This window comes from Leucopleurus acutus (assembly GCF_964270905.1).
Source record: "Leucopleurus acutus genome assembly, chromosome: 10".
Taxonomy (NCBI): domain Eukaryota; kingdom Metazoa; phylum Chordata; class Mammalia; order Artiodactyla; family Delphinidae; genus Leucopleurus; species Leucopleurus acutus.
The window spans coordinates 31,569,853-31,592,786 of NC_139153.1; the positions used below are offsets into that span (position 1 = coordinate 31,569,853).

A 22,934-nucleotide genomic window follows, 5' to 3' on the forward strand; every position below is an offset into this window, starting at 1 on the left:
AAATAGCACCCAGCACAAGGTCAAGCCAACGGGCTGAAGTGCAGCGAACGGTTGGTGATGGGTATTTGTTAACTGACCGCCTGCACCTTCGGGAAGCAGGCAGCATGATGCTATCTTCATGTGCACCTATATGCAGGTAAAGTCTAACAGCACTCTCCGGAAAATCCCCACGGGTCTCCCACGCCCTCAGATTTTATAAAATCAATATTCAAACCTACTGTATCACACGGCACAAGAGCTGCGGCCTCTGGGCCAGTGGGCGGCACCACCCTGCTGGACAGCAAGCTTTCTGAGGAAATTCTCATGGTTGCAGGACTTCTGCTCAGCCCACTGGCCACCTGCCTGGCTGCTTACAATCCTTAATATTCCACTTAGAATTAATGATTACTCCTTGCTCTGCTGAATATTCATTACTTATCGTTGTTTCATCCACAGATTTTCAGGGATGGAACATGCCTTTGCTTTAACTGCTGTGCAAGTCAATAATGTACAAAACCTGCCCCCAAACGAATGAAAGAGTTAAGGGTTTTAAAAGGCATCTGAAGAATCACCACTATCTTAACCTGAGTTTTGGCAACTCAGGTTAAGTTTTTTATTTATTTATTTATTTTTATTTTTGGCTGTGTTGGGTCTTTCTTTCTGTGCGAGGGCTTTCTCCAGTTGCGGCAAGCAGGGGCCACTCTTCATCGCAGTGCGCAGTCTCTCTTGTTGCGGAGCGCAGGCTCCAGATGCGCAGGCTCAGTAGTTGTGGCTCACGGGCCTAGTTGCTCCGTGGCATGTGGGATCCTCCCAGACCAGGGCTCAAACCCGTGTCCCCTGCATCGGCAGGCAGATTCTCAACCACGGCGCCACCAGGGAAGCCCTCAGGTTAAGTTTTGAGCGAAGCCAAGTGTATCTCCTTTTCAACCAAAACTGACTGAATCACAGAACCCTGTGCTTTAACTTTATGCAAAACAAATTCTCTAGTTTCCACTCTGCGTTCACAGAAGGGGCAAGGAACACATCACAAACATGCTCTGATCCCCGTAGTGAGATTCAGCGGCTGTATTGCGCATGCCTCCTTCTCCAGGCCTTTTGAAGTCCACGCTCTCCTCTGTGGGACGGTCTCCTGCCCTGCCAGGGGAGCTGGCCTCCACGCTGACTTCAAAGACAGCCAATGTTCCAGCCAGAAGAAATACTGCAAAGCGGCACTCCAAAATCCTTTGACCTGAGACACGACTACGGAATGCATGCGGCATTTTAAACAGCAGTTTCTGTAGCATTCTATAGTACAGAGACCCCTAAATGATGCCAAAGCAATTACATAATTTGCTAAGATGGGAACCCATGAATTCCATCTTACATCAAAGCAAAGAAAATAAACCCTGGAAAATCTGAGGCTCAATTAAATAGTAATTAAAAATGAAATACAACCTTCCCTTGTTCAATAATCCTCACATGTCTTGGGCCGACGCCCTGAAAGGGCAGAAACAGAGGCAGTGAACATAATCTGAGAGAACCACACCCGACATATTTAACTGGCTAGAAAAGACAAATACACAAACTCTCATCTGGCTGGCAATCAGGATTTTTATGTGGGTTCTGGTATCTAAGACGGCCAACTCCTCACCCTCACGCCCTGAGCTGGTTCCAACCTAAGTACCTGCCGGGACTGAAGTGCTCCTCTTCCTTGGGCTAATTCTCTATCTACCCCCGTTTGCCGCTGCCTGGGGACAGGCCACCCAGAGTCCTTTTGGAGCCCGCAGCAGGAGCTGGCCACTATGTGGAGATCGGCTACGATGTGTGCCCCTTCCCCGCGTCACAACCACAAGGTCCCAGGGAAAGGGCAACGGCTCTCTGCCACTTACTAGTTTTGTGACCTAATTCCTCTGAGCCTCAGTTTACTCATCTCCAAAACCATACCATTCCAACAGGGTTGTGGCGAGCGTTAGGCAGGGTCGTGTACTCAAAACTTCCAGCACAAAGGCTAGCTTTGTAACTTAGTTTTCTTTTCTGCCAAGAAAACAGTGAAGGCAAGGTGTCTGCAGGTGAATCAGCGCACACAAGACAGCAGCAGCACCAAGAGCACCGAGGAGAAAGAAGCAGCAGCCGTCTTCTCTGAACATGAGAAACAACGTCATCAGTCTCTGATTGCTAACAAAGAGTACCATCCTTCCAGCCTCTATCGTCCCAGCTTCTACACTCAGTTTTAAAGGGGGCTAATTAAAAAGCCTCTCCCGGGGCTTCCCTGGTGGCGCAGTGGTTGAGAGTCTGCCTGCCGATGCAGGGGACACAGGTTCGTGCTCCAGTCCGGGAAGATCCCACATGCCGCGGAGTGGCTGGGCCCGTGAGCCATGGCCGCTGAGCCTGCGCGTCTGGAGCCTGTGGTCCGCAACGGGAGAGGCCACAACAGTGAGAGGCCCGCGTACCGCAAAAAAAAAAAAAAAAGCCTCTCCCGCTAAGATAACTTGGATATCAGCAATGAGAGGATTGGACAAGCTATTTATGGTTTATCTACATAGTGGAAGAATACACAAGCCTTTAAAAGGAGGTACTGGGACCTCCCTGGAGGTTCAATGGTTAAGACTTCACCTTCCAGTGCAGGGGATGAGGGTTCAAATCCTGACTGGGGAGCTAAGATCCCACATGCCTCGCGATTCGCGTGACCAAAAAACCAAAACAAAAGCAATATTGTAACAAATTCAATAAAGACTTTAAAGGGACTTCCCTGGTGGCGCAGTGGATGAGACTCCACGCTCCCAATGCATGGGGCCCAGGTTCGATCCCTGGTCAGGCAGCTGGATCCCACATGCATGCTGGGGCTGGGGGTTTGCATGCCACAACTAAGGAGCCAGCCTGCCACAACTAAGACCCGGAGCAGCCAAATAAATAAATAAATCTTAAGAAACAAAAAATGGTCCACATCAAAAAAAAATCTTAAAAAAAAAGGATGTATTAAAATGATTTTTCAATACTTGGGAAAAGGTATATATTATAATGTTAACTATTAAAAAAGGATTAAAAATTCTGTGATAACATTGATAGGAAGAGGGAACTACACCAAATGTTAACAGTTGTTGTCTCCGGAGGTGAAATTATATGTGATTTAAATTCTCTTAGCTATTGTTTTCTATTTTTCACTTTATCCTCAATGAGCATATATTACATTTGCAATCAGGAAAAACAATTTTTTAAGAAGTTCCTTGGTTTGTCACACATGTAGTTTAAAACATGCTACTTTAAAATAAGGAATCCCCAGACTTCCCTAGTGGCGCAGTGATTAAGAATCCGCCAGCCAATACAGGGGACACGGGTTCGAGCCCTGGTCTGGGAAGATCCCACATGCCGCAGAGCAACTAAGCCTGTGCGCCACAACTACTGAGCCTGCGTGCCACAACTACTGAGGCCTGCGCGCCTAGAGCCCGTGCTCCACAACAAGAGAAGCCACCGCAATGAGAAGCCCACGTACCGCAATGAAGAGTAGCCCCGCTCACCGCCACTAGAGAAAGCCCGCGCACAGCAACAAAGACCCAACCCAGCCAAAAATAAATAAATAAATAAATAAAATTTTAATAAATAAAATAAGGAATCCTGAGTGATAAGGACTGAAATTATCTGAGCTTAGATAAGAGCACAGGATGTTAATGATAAATGCAAGCTAGCATCTTTTTTCCTTTGGCAAGGGATCTTTTGGTCATTTTACAACCCATCAGCACTTTTACTGTGCTGGGAAGACTGGAAAAACAGAAGATGAAAGTCAAATAAATGAACTCTTCTACTTGTATCAGGGATGCTAAAACATTTGGTGGGAAAAAAGCTTGAAACTATAAGTTGAAGTCAAGCTAGGGGAGTCCCTACTGGTTTCAATAATTTCTAGTAGAACTGGCCACCATCTCTAAGGATAATGGAGAGCTGCCTACACATAAATCTATTCTACCTGGCCTAAAAATGTCACTGTGCTCTTTCCTGAGACACGAGTTCCAGTTCATAACTAACCACATACGTGACTATTCACACCATGCTGCCATTTATCTCTTCAGAGCTGAAGGTAATAATTGCTGTTTATGGAGCACTTACTCTACGCCTTCTGTTCCTCAGCTTATTCCATCTTCCAGCAATGTGTGGAGGTAGATATCACTATTCCTCTTTTATAAGAATCCCAAGGCTCAGAGAGGGTAGATGCCCTGAACAAGGACACTTAGCTAGTAAGTGCTGAGAACAGACTCCACCCCAAGCCTGACTGACCCAGGGGCAGAGCAGTTCCTCGGTTCTATGGCCTTGGGCAGAACGCTTTCTCACCATCTACCCTCTCATTCTGAGGAACTGAGGTTGGCAGAACAGGCAGAACCAGTCCATCAAGTCAGGAAGAGGCTGGGAGAGAGTGGAGGCAAAGTAAGGAGAACCCGGGCCTGGGTGATCTGAGTTAATATGGGGCTCGCACAGCGCCTCCCAGCCCAGTCTCTTGACTTCAGTGCGCTGCACTTTGCAACCTAACCTCCTACTACATGTACACAGACTGTTGTCTACGTACATCTGGGCTGGATGTTACCTGGGCACTGCACAGAGACTGTGTAAAAGTAAGAAAACTATTTTAAACAAGCCCCACTATGAACACTAGGTTCTGAAGAAGCAGAAAGAAGCATTTTTATATGAACATGCCTAAAGTGGACACAGATTTACAGAGTACTCAGCCATCTGAATGGCAGTTGCACCAAACCAGAACAGGGTCTTTGACTAGGCCGTGCTGTTTCTACACTACGCTCCTATTAACCTCTAACAACAGCTGCACAATGAACAGTGAACCTCTTTCCTGTGCTTTACTGTTAAAAACCACGGCGGCTCTGGATCTCAATGGTCACAAAGCCCCGCTGGATGCAGACCGAAAGGTTCTACTCTCTAGCTCAGCCTTCCCCAATCAGGTCAACGGTTTGAAGAAAATAATAACCTAAGGCTGTGAGGTCCAATATGGCAGCCACTATGCACATGTGGCCTGTGTGACTTAGGAACTGAATTTTAAATTTTATCAAATTTAAGTAGTCCAGTGGCTACAGTACCATTATAGACTACTTATTTGCAGATATAAACAGATATTTATGAAAATGCAAGCATACTAAGCATAGTGTTAAAACTTGCTTTTTCCCCATTTACTGTAACGTGAATTTTTTCCATTTTAGTAACTGTGCCTCTGGACATTTTTAATGTCTACATCTGTGCTGTCCAGTATAGTAGCCACAAGCAGTGTGTGGCTACTGAGCACCTGAAACGAGGCTAATCCTGGAAAATACACACCAGATTTCAAAAGCTTCATATGACCAAGAGAATGTAAAATGCATTAATAATTTTTATATTGATTACATATAATCAGTGACAGTATTTCAGATATAGTGGGTTAAGTAGGCTATATTATTTACATTAATCCCACCTGTTTCTCTATACGTTTTTAATGTGGGCTACTAGAAAATTTTAATTTACACACATGGTTTGCGTTATACTTCCATTGGACAGCACTGCCCTAAGGCCTCCACTATATGTAATGAATTAACTCCACTCCTAGCAGCCAGAATGGAAGAACGCGAAAACAGTCCCCCAACTCCATGTCTGGTTCTGCGGCTCAGGGAAGGACCGCTAACTTGCCCTTGGCTAGGCCTAGGCTATGTGGAGCCATCATACTGGTGTGGCCGTAATAACAGATCAGGTTGGCTATGGCTCCCGACTGGTATCTCTTTCATTCAAAGTCCACTAGCATCATACAAACCTTCGTTCTGCTGCCCCCAGTCCTATGGCCTGGGGCAAGTTACGTACCCTCTTGGCACTTTACTTTCTTCTAACGGAAAAATGGGAGAAATAACAAACTCAATTCACAGTGGTTATGAGAATCAAATGAGAATCTAGAAAAGTCTGGCAATTTCTTATAAAGTTAAATATTCACTTAGCATATGACTAAGCAATTCCATTCCTAGATATTTACCCAGGAGAAATGAAAGTGTGCCTACTTTCATTTCTCATATGTTCACAGCAGCTCTATTCATAATCAGCCCCAACCTGGAAACAACCCAAAAGTCTTCCAGCTGGTGAATGGATAACAAACTGTAGTACATTCATACAGTAGAATACTACTCAGCAATAAAAAGAAACATGCAACAGCATGGAGGAAGCTCAAAGCTTTATGCTAAGTGAAAGAAGCCAGACACAAGACTATATCCTACAAGATTCCATTTATATATGACATTCTAGAAAAGGTGAAACAATAGTAAGAGAAAGCAGATCAGTAGTTGCCAGGGATCAGAGGAAAAGTACTGACTGCAAAGAGGACCAAGGAAATATTTGGAGTGATGAAAACGTTACACCGTGGTTACATTTACATTTGTCAAAACTTATCAAATAAGTAATGTAAAGCACTTAGCACAGGGAAGGGTATATAATAAGTGCTTAAACAATGTTAGCTGTTATCATGACAAGTATTGTCTAAAACCAAACTTAGACTCACGATCTTCCTGGGAAGACCAGGTACCCCTTGCTTACCTTGTACTATTTCTCTAATCATTTCTAGTGCCTCTTTTTCCCTCCCGGCCCCTACCTAGCAGACTTTTCCTCTAATGTGCTCCTCCTTCTCTTTCTACCTTCTCTCCCTTCTGCCACTGACCTGAGATGTGGCCTTTCTAACTGCACTGCTTCGTTATCACCCTGGACTCTCTTCTCCCCTTCCCTCACCCTTTTTACTGAACCTCGAACACCACCAGCAAACTAAGCGTCCTAAAATACCACTTTCTGCCACATATATGCTCAAGCCCCCTCACTGCTGTTCAGATCCCTTAGCCTGGCATCCAACGGGCCCCTCAATTGGCTCTAGTCTCCCTTTTCCATCTTTTTTTTTTTTTTAATTAATTAATTTATTTTTGGCTGCACTGGGTCTTCGTTGCTGCGCACGGGTTTTCTCTAGTTGTGGCGACCAGGGGCTACTCTTCGTTGTGGTGCACGGGCTTCTCACTGCAGTGGCTTTCTTGTTGCGGAGCGTGGGCTCTAGGTGCGGGCTCAGTAGCTGTGGCTTGCAGGCTCTAGAGCACAGGCTCAGCAGTTGCGGCGCACGGGCTTAGTTGCTCCAGGGCATGTGGAATCTTCCTGGACCAGGGCTCGAACCCATGTCCCCTGCATTGGCAGGCACATTCCCAACCACTGTGCCACCACGGAAGTCCCCCTTTTCCATCTTTTACTCCACACCAGAATCCTCCACAGTAAATCCTTGTGGGATGAATGAACAAATGAAGGCAGGGACCAAGTCTATCTTGCTTAGACCTACATCCCAAGTGCCTAGGATAGTGCCAGGAACACAGGGGCATACTCACAGCAGTATCAGCTGAATGAACTAATGACCTCCTGCAGCCTGCAAATGCATCCTGACCTCAGAGAACATAGCTGCTCATTCTTTAGTTTTTTTTAAACTGAGATCCTTATGGTGGATTAGTAAGAGTCTGGAACAAGATGAACAGTTAGGGGCTCTGGAAAGTGTTGCAGAATTTATGTGTTAAAGGCTACAAGGCTTCTGTTTCTATTTCTACTTAAAAAAAAAAATCTGTCAATAAATAATTATTTAAATATTTTCTCCCTTTAACTCAAAACAGGCAAAGAGCCTCCAAGTGTGCACGCAAGAAGTACAGGAGGCACCACAGAGATCAGATGAGGGTGCTCATCATTTAGTTGGTTTATCATGGTTTTGACCATCACATAGCTTTTAAAATTATTTTGTTCTTAGTCATATATGTTTTCATTTACACCCATAATGGACCATGACTAAAGGCAGGCTTAAAGAATGCCAATGGCAAAATATGAGTTAGTGAGAGATTAGTGAGAAATACAGGAAGTGCGAATCATATAAAAATGGTTATTCTGCAAATTGTCTGAAAAAGCCCTTTATCGGTGCCTTAAGTTTTATTCACCTTATCACAATTCTTACTGTCTGTAAGATTTCAAAAACCAGTATAATTCTGATCCCAAACATTAATATAATTTTCAAAAATGTGCTAATCTGAATAAAATATTTTTTAAATTTAAAATCACTTCCAGAGGAGGTTTTCACAATTCATTATTACTATGAAAAGAGTTTGCAGGGCTTCCCTGGTGGCGCAGTGGTTGAGAGTCCGCCTGCCGATGCAGGGGACACGGGTTCGTGCTCCAGTCCGGGAGGATCCCACATGCCGCGGAGTGGCTGGGCCCGTGAGCCGTGCCTGCTGAGCCTGCGTGTCCGGAGCTTGTGCTCCGCAACGGGAGAGGCCACAAAGTGAGAGGCCCGCGTACCGCAAAAAAAAAGGGTTTGCAAGTTAAAAAAGGCCTGGGGGGCTTCCCTGGTGGCGCAGTGGTTGGGGGTCCGTCTGCCGATGCGGGGGACGCGGGTTCGTGCCCCGGTCCGGGAGGATCCCACATGCCGCGGAGTGGCTGGGCCCGTGAGCCATGGCTGCTGAGCCTGCGTGTCCAGAGCCTGTGCTCCGCAGCGGGAGAGGCCACAACAGTGAGAGGCCCGCGTACAGAAAAAAAAAAAAAAAAAAAAAAAAAGTCCTGGGGAGGGATTTCCCTGGTGGCGCAGCGGATAAGACTCCACACTCCCAATGCAGGGGGCCCGGGTTTGATCCCCGGTCAGGGGACTAGATCCCAAATGCATGCCACAACTAAGAGTTCGCATGCCGCAACTAAGGAGCTGGCAAGCCACAACTAAGGAGCCCACCTGCTGCAACTAAGGAGCCTGCCTGCCACAACCAAATAAATAAATAAATAATGAAAAAATATATATATATATATATCAGTTAAAATGGCCTGGGACAACAGAAACTAACACAGCACTGTGAAGCAATTATACTCCAATAAAGATGTATTTAAAAAAAAAGGCCTGGGGAGTGCTGATTTAGAACAAGTTCTCTGAAAGGCTCTGTTAGGCCTTTCTTAGTTCCCCCAGGAGGACCTGGGTGGAGCCACGCCCACTTTGCCCTCCCTGCTCCAGGGCAGACTGACACCTTTCTTTTTTTTTAAATTTTATTGAAGTATAGTTGATTTACAATGTTGTGTTAATTTCTGCTGTACAGCAAAGTGACTCAGTCATACACATATATATTCTTTTTCATATTCTTTTCCATTATGGTTTATCACAAGATATTGAATATAGTTCCCTGTGCTATACAGTAGGACCTTGTTGTTTATCCATCCTATATATAATAGTTTACATCTACTAATCCCAAAGTCCCAATCCTTCCAGACTGGCACTTCCAATACCTTACTTCTTCTTTGGTTTAGAGGTCTGCCACCTCTACCAGGATATAAGCTCCCTATTTCATTCATCTTTTTACTTTAATACACAGCACAGTGCTTGGCACGCAGAAGACTCTTCATAAATGCTCATTAATGTTCCCAACATCTTAGAGGCTTTCTGACACGGCAGAAACTGTGTGCTTCATTCATAGAGCAGACTGCATCCAAGCCCAGGATATACACCCACAGCCTGACTGCACTCCTCTTAGGGGAAAGGAAGACAGCTGGGCCACATAGAATATAAATGCATTTCTCAGGAAGCAGCGTTCTGAAAGATGTCAGCTGTCCCCTACCCCCACAAATGTCAATTAGCATGGTCACTTGTCAGAGGAAGTGGCAGGAAAAAGAACAACGCAGAGGGTGATTTTATTTTTTCACTCCGCTGCCAGAGGTCAAGTGGTGTGAACTGACATTGGGATTCCTTTGGCGATGAACAAAAGCTGGGATGTGAGGAGATGAAATGGGCACTGGCCAGGGGTCTCCTCCCTTCAGGCCTGGCCTACGGGAGCTCCTCTGCCAGGCCCGCAGCTGAGCCCGTGGCCTGCCCACTTGCCTCTTTCACCTCTTCTGCCACCTTTGAACACCAACAGCCAGCTCTGCTGCCAGTCAGGGGACCCTGTGCTATATCTCAGAGCCTGGCTGTCACAGCGTGTCCCTCCAGGGTAAAAGCGGAAAATGAGCAGGGGTGACAGGGCAGTGGGAGTGTTCTTTGAGATATCACTGGGTTTTTTGCTATTTGTTAGCAGTCACAGTTGACAGTGAGACATACTTTTAAATAAATAATTTTCCTTTTTCCATTCAACACCTAAAAAGTACTAGTGCCTAAAAAGTTACTAGTGCTCTAGAAAATACAGAGGTAATAAACTACAACAAGAACAGTGAGATCTGTGTGCTGAGCTCTGTTCAGAACGCCCCATGTGTCTGAGCTCAGTTAATCCTCACAGCAGCCCTAGCATCCTCTTACTATCCCCACTTCACAGATGAAGAAACTGAGGCTGGAGAGATTAAGCAAGATCATTAAGGCACTGCCCCCTCCTCAAGTTATTTACAGTTTCACGTGTGTTGGAAAGGGAGGGTATAAATAGAAAACAGGGAATAAGAAATAATCAGTGTGTAAAATGCTTGCAACTTTTGGACAAATAAAACTGAATGGGAATTTCAGAGGAAGGAAATCACACTCAGCTTGGTAGGTAAGACGGTGGGTAGCAGTCCACAGGAAGGGTTTCCTGAGCTGCGCCTTGAATAAATGCATTCACTCAACAAACTCACGCATTCAACAATACTTACCGAATGCTTACTATCTATGTGGCAGGAACATGGTTTGAAACTGAATCAAAATAGCAATACATAGACATGAAAGGCTGGATTTCAGAGTAAAAAAAAAAAAAAACACCTCAAAGAGAAAGGCATCCACATGGGCAGAACAAGAGGTCCATGTGGCCCTTTCCATCTAAGGACTGAGAAGGGGCAGAGGTGTGCCCTCCAAGCGCAGACCCACTTCTCCACCCTCAAAAGCCTGAGAGCGCCAAGAGCAGGGCCTCTCCCCACTGCATCCCTAGAGCTGACCACACTGCCCGGAAAGAACCGGAGCTCGAGAAGGACCCATGGGACAAATGAGCGCAAGGCTGCTATTGAGTGTGGTTATCTACCTGGTCACAGGCAGAGATGCCCAGAGCATGACAATGGGCCCCCAGCCACTCCCTGTGCTCTGCTGGGCCAGTGGGTGCCATCGCACTGGCCAGACCCTTACCCTGACATTAGAGGTCTGATGTGAGCAGGACCGCCTCGGGTTTCATTCCCCTCTGCTTCTGCAAAGAGCAAAGCCTGCAGGACCAAAGTCCCGGCCAAGAAATCACTTGTCCCCTGGGGAAGGGCAGGCTCAAAGGAAGGGTGGATGAACAACACTCCTTCCCTTTCACATCTCCAGGCGGTCCTCAGACATTTTTTGATTCACGATTGTCCCATAGCAATCCTCCATTCATCCCCTCCTCCCAGCACCCCAAAAAAGCCTCAGCTGAATTAAGGAGGAGAAATGGCCTGTTTCTGATGAGCCATGTCAAAGAAATGTGGGCAGCCTTGTTTGGATATCATAAACAGAAGTGCTGTGATAAGAGGCAGATCCAAGGCCCGGGCTTTCCAGCACAGCGCCCTTTGCCCTTCCCCTGTGCACTCTGTCTACTAAGTCACCTGGCATGCACACCTACATGCCCCAGGCAGGCTGTGACTGAGAGCAACTCTTCACACTAACAGGACGTAATTCATCTACTGTTCTAGATACAGCTGACCCTTGAACAACAGGGCTTTGAACTGTGCAGGTCCACTTACACGGGGATTTTTTTCAGTAAATATGTACTGCGGTACTACACCACCCGTGGCTGGTTGAGTCCTCCAATACAGAGGGCTGGCTATAAAGTCACATGCAGATTTTCCACTGCAAGGAGGGCTGGTGCCCTAACCCCCGTGGAGTTCAAGGGTCAACTGCAGTGGGTTTTCTTAAAGTAGGCTGTATGTAGGAATTCCCTGGCTGTCCAATGGTTAGGACTCCAAGCTTTCACTGCCAAGGGCACGGGTTCCCTGGCCGGGGAATTAAGATCACACAAGCCGTGGGGCGTGGCAAAAAAAAAAAAGTAAGGGTATATGTGGTAGTGCAGCACATTTTTTTAGATGCACATCTCTCACCAATTGAAATAAGTAACTCTCCAAGTTTACAGTTTTCAAGATTTTTCCAGAGATTCCAGCCTGAAGATCCACAGCCCAAGAGCAGGCTTCAGGTCAGTGAGGTTCTGAGAGGTCATATAAACGTGTGTATGACTGTTTATGGAGAATTTGTCCCTCTGACGAGATCCTTAAATGAGCTGGACCCAAAGAGCTAAAGGACTCAGAATATATCCCGAGGTTAGCATCCTGCAATGTTATAAAACTTTCCAGGGTGAGAGTTAAGGGGTTGGGGGCTTCTTTTCAGGGTAACAAAAATGTTCTAAAATTGAGTATAGCGACAGATATACAATTCTGTGAATATACTAAAAGCCACTGAGTTGTATAACACAGATGGGTAAACTGTACGGTATGTGAATTATATAAAGCTGTTACACAAACAACTTTCCAGGAAGACTCCTGTTGCTCTGCAATGGATTCCCCAAGCTAACATTATGTTAATAAATACCTGTTAGCCACCAAAATGTGACTACTGTATTATTTGAAGACAGCAGAATTCCCTTTTGCTTTCAACTGTACTCTATTAGTAAGCAGGAAGAAACACGTGATATCTTGATGTTTAGCTAGAAATGGCCAAATTTACCTCAAATTTGGTGATCAGAAAGTCAGCCAGAGACAAAATGGCCAACCTGCATAGACTCTTCCCCTGGCTGAGGTCGGAGTATTTACCCAAGGTGAAGTACTTGTTCCTTAGCCCTGAGTCAAAACTTTCAAACTGAAGAAACGGGGCCCCCTTCATCACCTCTGAAGTAGAGGCACACTCTTAATTTCCCCAAACCATGTGCATGTCACCCATGAAAAAAGTCACGGACAAGGATGACTTCCAGGCTCAGGGGAGAACAACAGGAAAAGCCTATTGCTCTCCCTCCACAACGCCCCGCACACTTCTGAGTTCTAAAACAACGTCTGGGTCCAGCTCTGCCCTTTTCAGGGTGGGACTGAAAGGAGCTTCATTTCATGTGAAGCTGCCCCGGCAACTGCTAGCACTACCTGCCTGCAGTGGAGAACAGAGGGTTTGTTTAACTTGCCCCAAATGAACCCATTTAGGCATCCAATCAACAACCTGTATTTTGAACAATCTCAAGACCACAACCCACAGGGAAGCTGTGTACGCATGGGTGGCTGTTTCCACTATGCCCCCGGGGGAGCAAAGTAAATTATCTTTTCACATAAAATAAACCTTAGCCCCAGAATCCTGCATTTCCTTCTAGTAACTACAGCCAGTTTCTTATTTGTATTCCCACAACAAGAAACCTTTCTAGTGGGATACTCCTCGAAAGAGGTGATGTAGGAGAATTGAGTCCTCAGCACCTAAATGAAGCTGTGAAAAAACTGACTTCATCAACAGGAAGAGAATGAAGAAGAGACTGACTCTACAAATTAACGAATTACCAGTCTCTAAGCTTCCAACTCAGTTTTCCAACTGCACCCATCATGGGTTTCAAGGACAAGCGGAGAAAAATATATAACCAAGTGGAAGACCAGCAATTAGATTCCCAGAAAACCACTACTGTTATCTTCTTCCAATGTGTGCAAGTGCTGCAAGTTAACTATCATCCTGTCTCTACGTGTCTAGGCACACATCTTCAAAAAAACTTTCAAAATATTCAGTATAAATTGGAATTTGAAAGAAATCTCCAAATAGCATCTCCAAAGGAAGCCGAGATGGATTCTGATATTGAGCACTGGATTGCCTTAAAACGTCAGGATCTCTAAGGCAACGACGTCTCCTGTTTTGGCATCCCATTTGAACAGGTATTCTGGTGATACGTGAATAGAGTTTAAAAGACTATTAAAAAAGGTGACTGATGAAGAGGCTGAAGCTCATTAAACCAAGCCACAAAAGGAACTTTAAAGTATCTGTGTTATGACAGGTAAAGATTCTGGTTGACTTGTATACACCTTGGAAGACAGAAGATCTCAGAATCCCATAGAACAAAGCTCCATGAAAGCAGAAGCGGCTGAGTTCACCACCAGATCTCCAGCTTCCATTCCGCCTGGCACTCAACTAGGTGCTCAGTACATTTCTGGTGAAGGAATGAGTATTGTTGAATAAACAAACGGCAGGAATGCAGTTTCCAAAATCAAAGGCTCAAGGTGAGATCCATTTCCAGTAAAGATCTTAACATGAAATATTATCTTTTCCACAGACTTTTAAAATACTCTGTTATGCCTCAAATACCACTGAAATTATCTTTTGTTTCTCAAGAACAAAATGCACCAAACACAGAATCAATGGGCCCTGATTCAGATGAACCTCCGAGAACCTTTTTCCTTCCTAAAAAGGAGGAAATGGAGATTAAGAGCTATGGCACTACAGCACAGTCACCAGCAAAATCCAGATATGTGTATTTGATAACAACCTTCTCCAAAACTGGCAGCTTCCTCTGGTTTCTGTTTCAGCTAAGTAAGCATTTTTCTTCAGTCTACTGACTTTAAAAGTTGTCCCTTTTAGTCAAGAACTTACATATTTCCTTGTCTTCATTCTTAATGCTCCCAAAGTTTCCCACAATTTACCTGTGTGGCTTTTTACCAGAATCCCTTTTGTCAGGAAAATCCTTCCCTTTCCACGCCCCCCACCCTCCATTCCCCTTACTGAAAGCATCCCTAAATACCATCCTTTCTTATTTTATGGAAGCTTCATTTCCTTGCAGCAGAGGCCTGGTCTATTTCCTGAAGCTAAATTATTTGGGCTCCATAAAAGTCAAAATAAAATCATTCAAACCACATTCAGGCACAGAATCACCTACGAACCTGCACCTTCCGCCAGCTGCTTATCCCAATATGCCTTTCTGGTGGTGATCTTGTGTTCCCTTCATCCTTCTGGCACCTGTATTTTCCAATCCACAGAATTTTCCCCTCCCATGTCCATAAATCCTAAATCATAGGTAACAAAAAATTTCCTGCTATAAATTCTGTTTCCCAAGACTAAACAACCTTGATAAATGAAAGCAACCATGGACAGAAATGCGCTTACTTGCAATAAAAACGCATTAATGTGTTTAATCCTTTGCATATATGGCGCCATAAAGTGAATAGATGGAAGAAGGAAGGAATGCACTTTACAAATACTTCATAAAGATTATTTCATTTGATCTTTGTAACAACTGTGGATGACAGGCAGGGCAGGCATTTATTACTGCCATTTACAGATGATGAAACTAAACATCAAAAAAGGTTAAGTGACTTGCCCAACCAATGATATCACATGACTAGCATCAGCCCAAACCCATATGAAGGTCCTGCCTCTTCCAACCCAAAGGATGTCCACTATGTACCCTCTCTGTAGGTTTCTGTCCTACAGCCAAGGAGCAACTTCCTAGAGATTCGGCATTTGAAAGGGAGGACAGTCCTCTCACTTTGGGGATACCATCTCCCTTCAGCTAACAAGCCAGAAAGCCATCTTCAACCTTCCCAACAGAAAACAATGCCTTTTTCTTCTGTAGACCACTCTTAGCAACTACTTCTTTCCAAAACAATTTCCAACAGTTCCTGTTCTAAAGGGACTTACTCTTATGACACTAATAGTTCAAAAAGTTTGCATCACATATCATTTTCTCAATAAAGTTCAGGGCTGATGCAATACTTTTCACTCTTTGATTTTACAGCTAAAATGACAAGAATACAAAACAGTCAAAAATTATGCAAGACAATGCTGCATTTTTTTTACTCCACCACATCTGCCTCTATGTGTCTCCTGTGAGTCACTGTCTGTGTTCAGTCATCATTATAGGAACTGCCATTCTCTACCCTAAATTATTTTACTTTATTTCTTAAAGAAAATCTCTGCAATAAAAATGGAATCCTACTACATCTTTCACCACCTTGCTGCAGCACTCACCCTTTAACGCAGAACCTCAGATGTCATGTTGCTCCAATTTTTATCACTACCATTTTACACAAACAGAAAAAAAGACGAAGTAAGGTTATAATTCATTTATTTATTCATTTAAAAACACATGAAATCCTATCAGACGCCAGGAGCTGGGACCCAAAAATGAACACAAAAGTGTTGCTCCTCTCGCAGCCTGGGGGAGACGTAAACTAAAGAAGTAAATACAGAATAAACTGATCAAGGTTAAGGTGGAGGTGAGCACATGGCTTGGGGCAGTGGCCATCATGAAATGCTTTCTGGAAGAAGTGGTTTGTGAGCATTTACAAGCTTCTCTCTCTGGACTTTCAGTACCAAATATGCCTAAAAGACTCAACCCCACTCCTTTCTGTCCTATACGGTGCCTTTTTCACAAGTCTGTAGAACAGGATTAAAGATATGCACAACGAAAGAAAATGTATGATCATTTTCCTAACTGGAAATGAACACTTTGAACAATCGAAGCCCTACAAAGCATGGCTGTCGGAAGAGGAAACTGAGGTTAAAAAAAGTCCCACTTTAATACAACAGAATAAAAGGTCTCTTTGAAGTCGCCAGAACAGCTTGAGCAAAAAGAGAAACAGAAGGCTATTGTGGGGCTTTAGCCTCCAGACGATGAACCCCAAACGCCCTGCAATGGTAAACAAACAAGCCTCTGAGCCAGAATCTGATGTGGGAACCTCACAAAACATTACAATTTAAGGAATCTCTCTCTCCCCATTCATCATTTCCCAAACAAAGTCCCACTGGCTGGCAGCTCCTGTTTTTTTGCTGGTTTCTGGGTTTATTACTTGTAAATTATATTGTGCTTTTCAAAAACAAGGTACAGGTAAATGAAAACAACCACGGTTTTAAAGACCCATAAAAGATCCTATATGTAACAGAAATCAACTCTGCCTGTGTTTACTATGAGGACCTACTACTCCTTTATGCTACTCCAGTGGATTTTAAACTCAAATGACTGCTACCACTGCCTGCTAAAGCGCAAGTTAGAGGAGGGAAGGAGCAATTTCAAACACCTGCCTCAGCAGGGGCCCAGACTGCCTCCCTCACCATCTCCCCGTGCCTCGGTCAACCAGCTGACCTGGAAATGGGGCTGCAGACCCCGGCCGCAGCTATCCCAACAAGTAGGCTCTAAAGTCACACTTCCATTTGGCCTGGCACACCCTCAACCCCACCACTGAGATCCCCAGCCTAAAGGAGGGAAACTGGCCCCAAAGAGAAGGAGATGGCTGGCGGAGGGCAGAAACGGATGAGAGGGTCCTGAGTGGTCTCTTTACTCCGCCGGCCCGACGTGGGCCCGGGAACCCAACACCTCCCCCAACTCGGAGTCCCTTTCCAGGGCACCGCCGAGCCCCTCCCACTCCTTGGCCCAAGGGGCTGCGGTTCCCACCCTCAACCCCTCCGGACTTCAGCGACCGCTTGGGCCCCGGGGACCCTGGCCCAGGAACGACGCCACGCCAGAGCCGTCTCGGCCTGGGCCGCCGACCCCTGCCCCGGGCCCCGCCCGACGGCCCGCAGCACTCTCAGGGCCCGGGGCCGCCCCGCGCCGCCAGCCCGCCCGCCCGCCCGGTGGGCCGCGCACCGTGTGTGACTGCAGGCTCTGGCTCGCCTCGATGGCTGCTGTCAGCGGCACCGTGTCGTCCAGCAGGACCTTGCCGGCCGGCGGCTTCTCCATGAAAGCCATCCCGGAACGCCCGTCCACCACCGCCTCGGGACCAGGGGCAGGAACCAGAGGCGCCGACTCCCGTCGCCCGCCGGGATCCGCCGCCGCCGCCGCTGTCAACACGCGCCGCCCCACGCGCCGCCGCCGCCCGCCGGGTCCTCGGGGTCCTAGCGCCGAGCTTCCTCCTCCGCCGCTGCTGTCAACACTGGCAACCCTTTGCCCCGCCGCCTCCCGCGGGTTTCTAGCGCCAAACTGTCGCAGTCACCGCTGCCCTGGACCCGCGCCTCCACGTGGCCGCACCGCAGGCCCGGTACCCTTAGCACCGGGCCTCAGATCTCGGGGCAATTCACCGTAAGCCATCATCACCTCCAGAGGTCCTCAGAGCCGAAAACACCGCGTCTGGGGCCCTGCGGTCAGGAACCCTGCGGTCGGGAACCCTCAGGCGCAAAGATCCCAAGCCTCTCGCTGATGGGCTTTTCGCATTAGGCCCTCAGAAGCTGGACTCTCAGTCTCGAGACCTTTACAACTGGACTTTTCCCACTCAGGCCTCCCAGGTCCAAGGACCCTAAGACCCAGAAAAAAAGGGGCTTCAGGATGTGACCCTCAGTCTGTGCCCTGCAGACCCAGAAACTTTCTAAAACAAACCCCTCAGACTCAGGTTTTATGGGGGAACTCGTGAACCTGGCTCTTCAGACCCAAGAACCTAACAGCTGGCCCCTCAAGACTGGACCCCAGAGTTGGAGCCCTAAGACTCCAGCACCCTCAGACCCAGAGCTCTTTGAACTGGGGACCCTAAAAATTGGGTATTGGTCCACAAACTCCCAACCTCTACCCTTTGCCCCAGCTCTTAGCTCAGCCCACAAGGCCTTCAAACTTGAGAACTCTCAACCTCAGGCTTGCGGTGGTCAGTCCCACTGTACTGCCTCCAAGAATCTCAAACCAGAGCCAGAGAACTCTGCCACCAACTTCTCAGCCCCAAATTGGCCCCATCTGCCTGAACCCAAGGCCATAATCCTGGCCCACCCACAGTGCTGTCTCCCCGGGCAGTGTCCCAGGACAGTGGAGAGAGTTAGACTTGGAATTAGATGACCAGGATCTTCAGGGCTCCAAGAATTACCAGCTGTGTGACCTTGAATTCGTTACCCAACCTCTCTGAGCCCCAGTCCCCATCTGCAAAATGGAGATAATACTTTTTGGAAGGGTTGATATGAGGAATGCAGTAGGATGGGAAGGGGCTCAGCACATAATAAAACCTCAGACAATATTAGTTTCTTCCTTCCCCTACAGTTCAGGATGGAAGTTTCTAACTCTTAAATTTATCTTCCCTAAATTTCTACATTTCAGACAAGAGAACAAAATTTCTTGGAAACACCACCACCACAATCTGACATCACAGCATAAGCCCAGACAGTATCTAAAGGGTACCCGCCCCAGATCACAAGCTTAAGGGGATTGTTGGGCAACTCCAAGTGGCCAAGTAGCCATGACAGACTGACTTAGAAGCCAAGACTCAGTGGAGAGAGAGATATGAAGAGGGAAACATGGAACTTCATGATTACATCCTAAAATAATCAAAATTCTCCTGCATTCCATGTTTGTCCCAGTGTGTTTAAAAGCAGCAGTCCATTAAAACAAAACTATATATCACTTAGGGAGGGTTCAACTTTTTACTTCCATTTCTTTAAGGCAAATGGGTTATTTCATTACCAGAATCACAGAAACCAAAATTCTGCTTTAATCATTATTCCTATCACGTGGGCTGATCAAGAAAAGGCTCTTCTCGCATACCGCTGGTGGGAGTATAAATTGGTCCAACCTTTCCAAAAGGCATTTATGCATTCAACAATTATTTACTGAGTACTTAAGCACGTAATAGGCCTGGCACTAGGAACTGGGATTTGACAACACATATCAAGGGCTTTGAAAATGTTCTCATGCAGTAATCCCACCTCCAGGAGAGTATCCTAAGGAAATAATCAGAGACAACTGCAAATATATAGCACTCAAGGCTAAATATCTAACAATAGGAGATTGGACAAATCATGGTACAATCATAAACAGAATATTTTGCAATGATTAAAAATGAGATTATCAAAGGATGTTGATGTTGGGAAATGCTCTAGATATAACAGTAAGTAGAAAAAAGCAATATATACATTTTATGATCCCAAGATTTAAAAATATATTTTAGGAAAAACACCAGAAGGAAGCCCACCAAAGTATTGACTGAGGGTCTCTAGCAAGTGGAATCATGATGCTATTTTTTTGTTTTCTTGCACTTTTCAAAATGTCTCTAGTGAAGCTACTTGTATGATTAGGAGAAAAATAATGGTGTTATATAACCTTTGAGTTGCAAAGGTCATCAAGTGACAGCCTGTTGTCTTCCTTACTATGAAAACGAAACTGAGAAACCAGATATTTGATGAAATGAAGCCACACTCTCAATCTAGCCTTTCTCATTCTCTAGAAATTCTTGACTAAAGTAAACCTCTCAGAATAAATACTAAATAGATCCTCTGGAGACCTGGCCCCAATCCTATGACAGTCTCGCTATCCATTTGGCTTTTGAAGTGGCTCATACTGAAGGTGGGGCAACTCCCCAGTCCAGAGCTGATCTGAATCAAATCAACTTTGCTTTCAGTCTCATGCTGGGTAAAGCAAATGAGATATGCAGTACCTTAGTTGTTGCCACATACACTACTCAGGGCTGGCAGAGGGAAAAAAAAAATTACATTCTTGCACGTTGCCAAATGTTTAGATGGCCCACAGGTTGTTTATCTAACAGCTTGACATTTGGCCAGACTGACTGAAGATAATGAGTTTTAGTGAGGTTGCTTCTAGACCTGGCAACTGCTCTACAAATCAAGACATAGAAGCTTGTGAAAAACTCAGTGCTTCCTAAGCAGCATCCCCTCCCAACTCAGAATGACTTTCTTTAAATATTCACCATCTGAATAAATCAAACAACTCACATTTGATCTTTCTTACTTCCCTTACGTGTTATTTTCCATCACATCGCAGAGGAATTTTGCTCAGGGTTTATAAGGTCATATGAACTGTGGCCTACCTAAGAGCCGCCCTAAAAATTGATTGTAGCCTAGAAATCGACTGCTTGTGGAGCCTTCCATTAATCCTGTTCTATTTATGTAGTGTCCACATTTGTCTTGGGTTTTCTTACGATTTTGCTCCAACTCAAAATTTCTCTGAAGATGTCGAGAATTGTAGTCTCTGCTGTGTTTGTAATCCATATGAAGAAAAGCCAAGAACAAAGGAAGTGAAACATCTGGGACACTGGAGATACTCAACTGCAGCCCAAGAGTAATTCCACAGCACTTGCATTCTGTTCAAATAGAGCCAGTTAATAAATTATGCCAGTACATGAGGCATTCAGAGTGGCACAACTGCTCAGAGTGACTGTCAACCTTTGGTGGAGTATGTTTTAATATAAAAACTTAATAGATGTAATTTAGTAGCAATTTTCTTTGGGAGTAAATTGGTCTCTTAATCATACTCTGAGAACATAGAAGAAAAATGACTAACAATTCAGCACAAAATGAAAACCTGTGGTTACCTAAGAGGTACGAATGTGCATTTAGCAGTTTCTTCTTTTTCTAGCTGAATACACAAGACGAATGGTGGCTGTGGTGAGGCTTTCTCCCTGCTGCTACTTAAGATTTGCTGCCCAGAAAAAGAAATGAGTGGCACTTCACCAATATGGAAATGTTTCTAATAGAATATAAAAAGCTGTTAAGCAATTTTCCAGTACATTAGACTGAAATTGCTTAAGATGGGTATACATTTCTGTGGCAATCAAACATTACATAAATTGCAGTCTTATAATGCCCCTATGTGGAAAGTGCTAGTACAATTTGGCCTCATATTTTAGTCAGTACTTTTGTACTCACTTCCACTTGTGACCCTGTACAAAGCCACTTCACAATTACCTGGAAGGGGACTTCCTGATTTGAGGGTCACCCATGCTTTCATTAGAAGAGCCATTCTTTCTGGCAACTTGTACAGAGCTCAAAATGAAAAAGCCAACCAGCTAGTTTTTGTTAGTCAGCTTTAACAGAGCATGAGAGGTCTGAGAATCTTGGCTCTGAGTAAAAACAACAAGTCATTGTGTACAGACAAGTATCCCTAACTTCTTGCCTGCTTCTCTATTCCAACTTTTTATTGGTTTACAAAGATCACTGGTTCACAAAGAAGACCATGACATCTACAGAGCACAAAAAAAAAAAAAAAAAAAGGAAATGCTCATATTGAGAAGCTACTTTAAGTTACAGAGTATTAATCAGCTATCTGCCAGATCTGACATACATCCCTCCCCACCATACTTGACTTGCACATGATGTTTCATTTTTAGAATAACTCTTTCAGTAATTCTGCTCTGAAGACAAATAATCACTGAATGTCAGCTTAGAAAAAGTGTAGGCAATAGGTATGGGTAGAAGCCATCAAGTAACAGCAAAGGGGAAAACACTACAATTGTAGCAAGGGAATAAGATCTAGAACATTCTGAATATAAACAGAATTATATAGAATAGTGGTTCCAAACACTTTACTGCCACATAACAAGATATCATTATAGAAACTGAAAGTGTTACAGTACGGGAACATTTTAAGACCCACAGGGTGATGGAAAAAATGCCCTGGAGCCAGGCAGGGCTATTTGAATCCCAGCTCTACTGCATATTACCTGTACAACCTTGGGCAAGTCACACCACATCAGTCTGTTTCCTTGCCTATAAAATGGAACATAAACTTCATAAAACTGTTTAAAGGATTAGAATTAATGTAGAAAATTGGCTTATCATTGAAAGAATGGTAGCTTATAGTATTAAAGATTACATCACACTCTACTTATGAACCCATGCTTCAGGACTGCTGCTAAGTCCCAGAGAATGAGTTCTGCAGGAGTATACAGTCTTAGCTTCAAGTCTCTATTTTGTGACTTAAGTTTCCCATTTTGTTTTTCAATGTCATATCAAATTTTAGGCATGTATAGTATTTCACCTATAAATACACCTTCTTCAGGTGGACCTAAATCTACACATGCTGCCCATTTTGAAACTCATGATAATGGCATCCTTGCTTCTCACTCTGATTTTGGTATTTTCATCTCACCAACAAACTAGAGTATGGTACAGTATTAAAGTTTAAAATACTGACTTTATTTATACACATCACTGCCCTCTAGTGACTAGAATAATTCCTTCTAGTAGTCTGACCCCCTTGATGTAAAAAAATAAATAAAAAATCTAGTTACTCATCCACCAGCAGGAAGAAAAAATCTTTTTCCAGGAAATGTTGGTTGATGCAACCAATTAAACCTGATCTTACCTTCCTCATCAAAGCTTCTAGCTGTGGTCTGAGCCACCACCTAAAGCTACAGAGCACAGGTGGACT

The 22,934-nt window shown here is 44.9% G+C and overlaps 1 protein-coding gene across 4 annotated transcripts in view; it reads right to left on the minus strand.

Moving 5' to 3' along the window:
- The window catches only part of PXK (PX domain containing serine/threonine kinase like), a 75,617-nt gene extending 58,004 nt beyond the window's left edge, over positions 1-17,613 (minus strand). For all 4 annotated transcript variants that reach the window (XM_082848737.1, XM_082848739.1, XM_082848736.1 and 1 more), the window contains exon 1: positions 17,445-17,613. In XM_082848737.1, coding sequence (XP_082704863.1) covers positions 17,445-17,546 — 102 coding nt within the window. In that variant the 5' untranslated portion in view covers positions 17,547-17,613. The remainder of the gene's footprint in view (positions 1-17,444) is intronic.
- Positions 17,614-22,934: the final 5,321 nt, after the last annotated feature.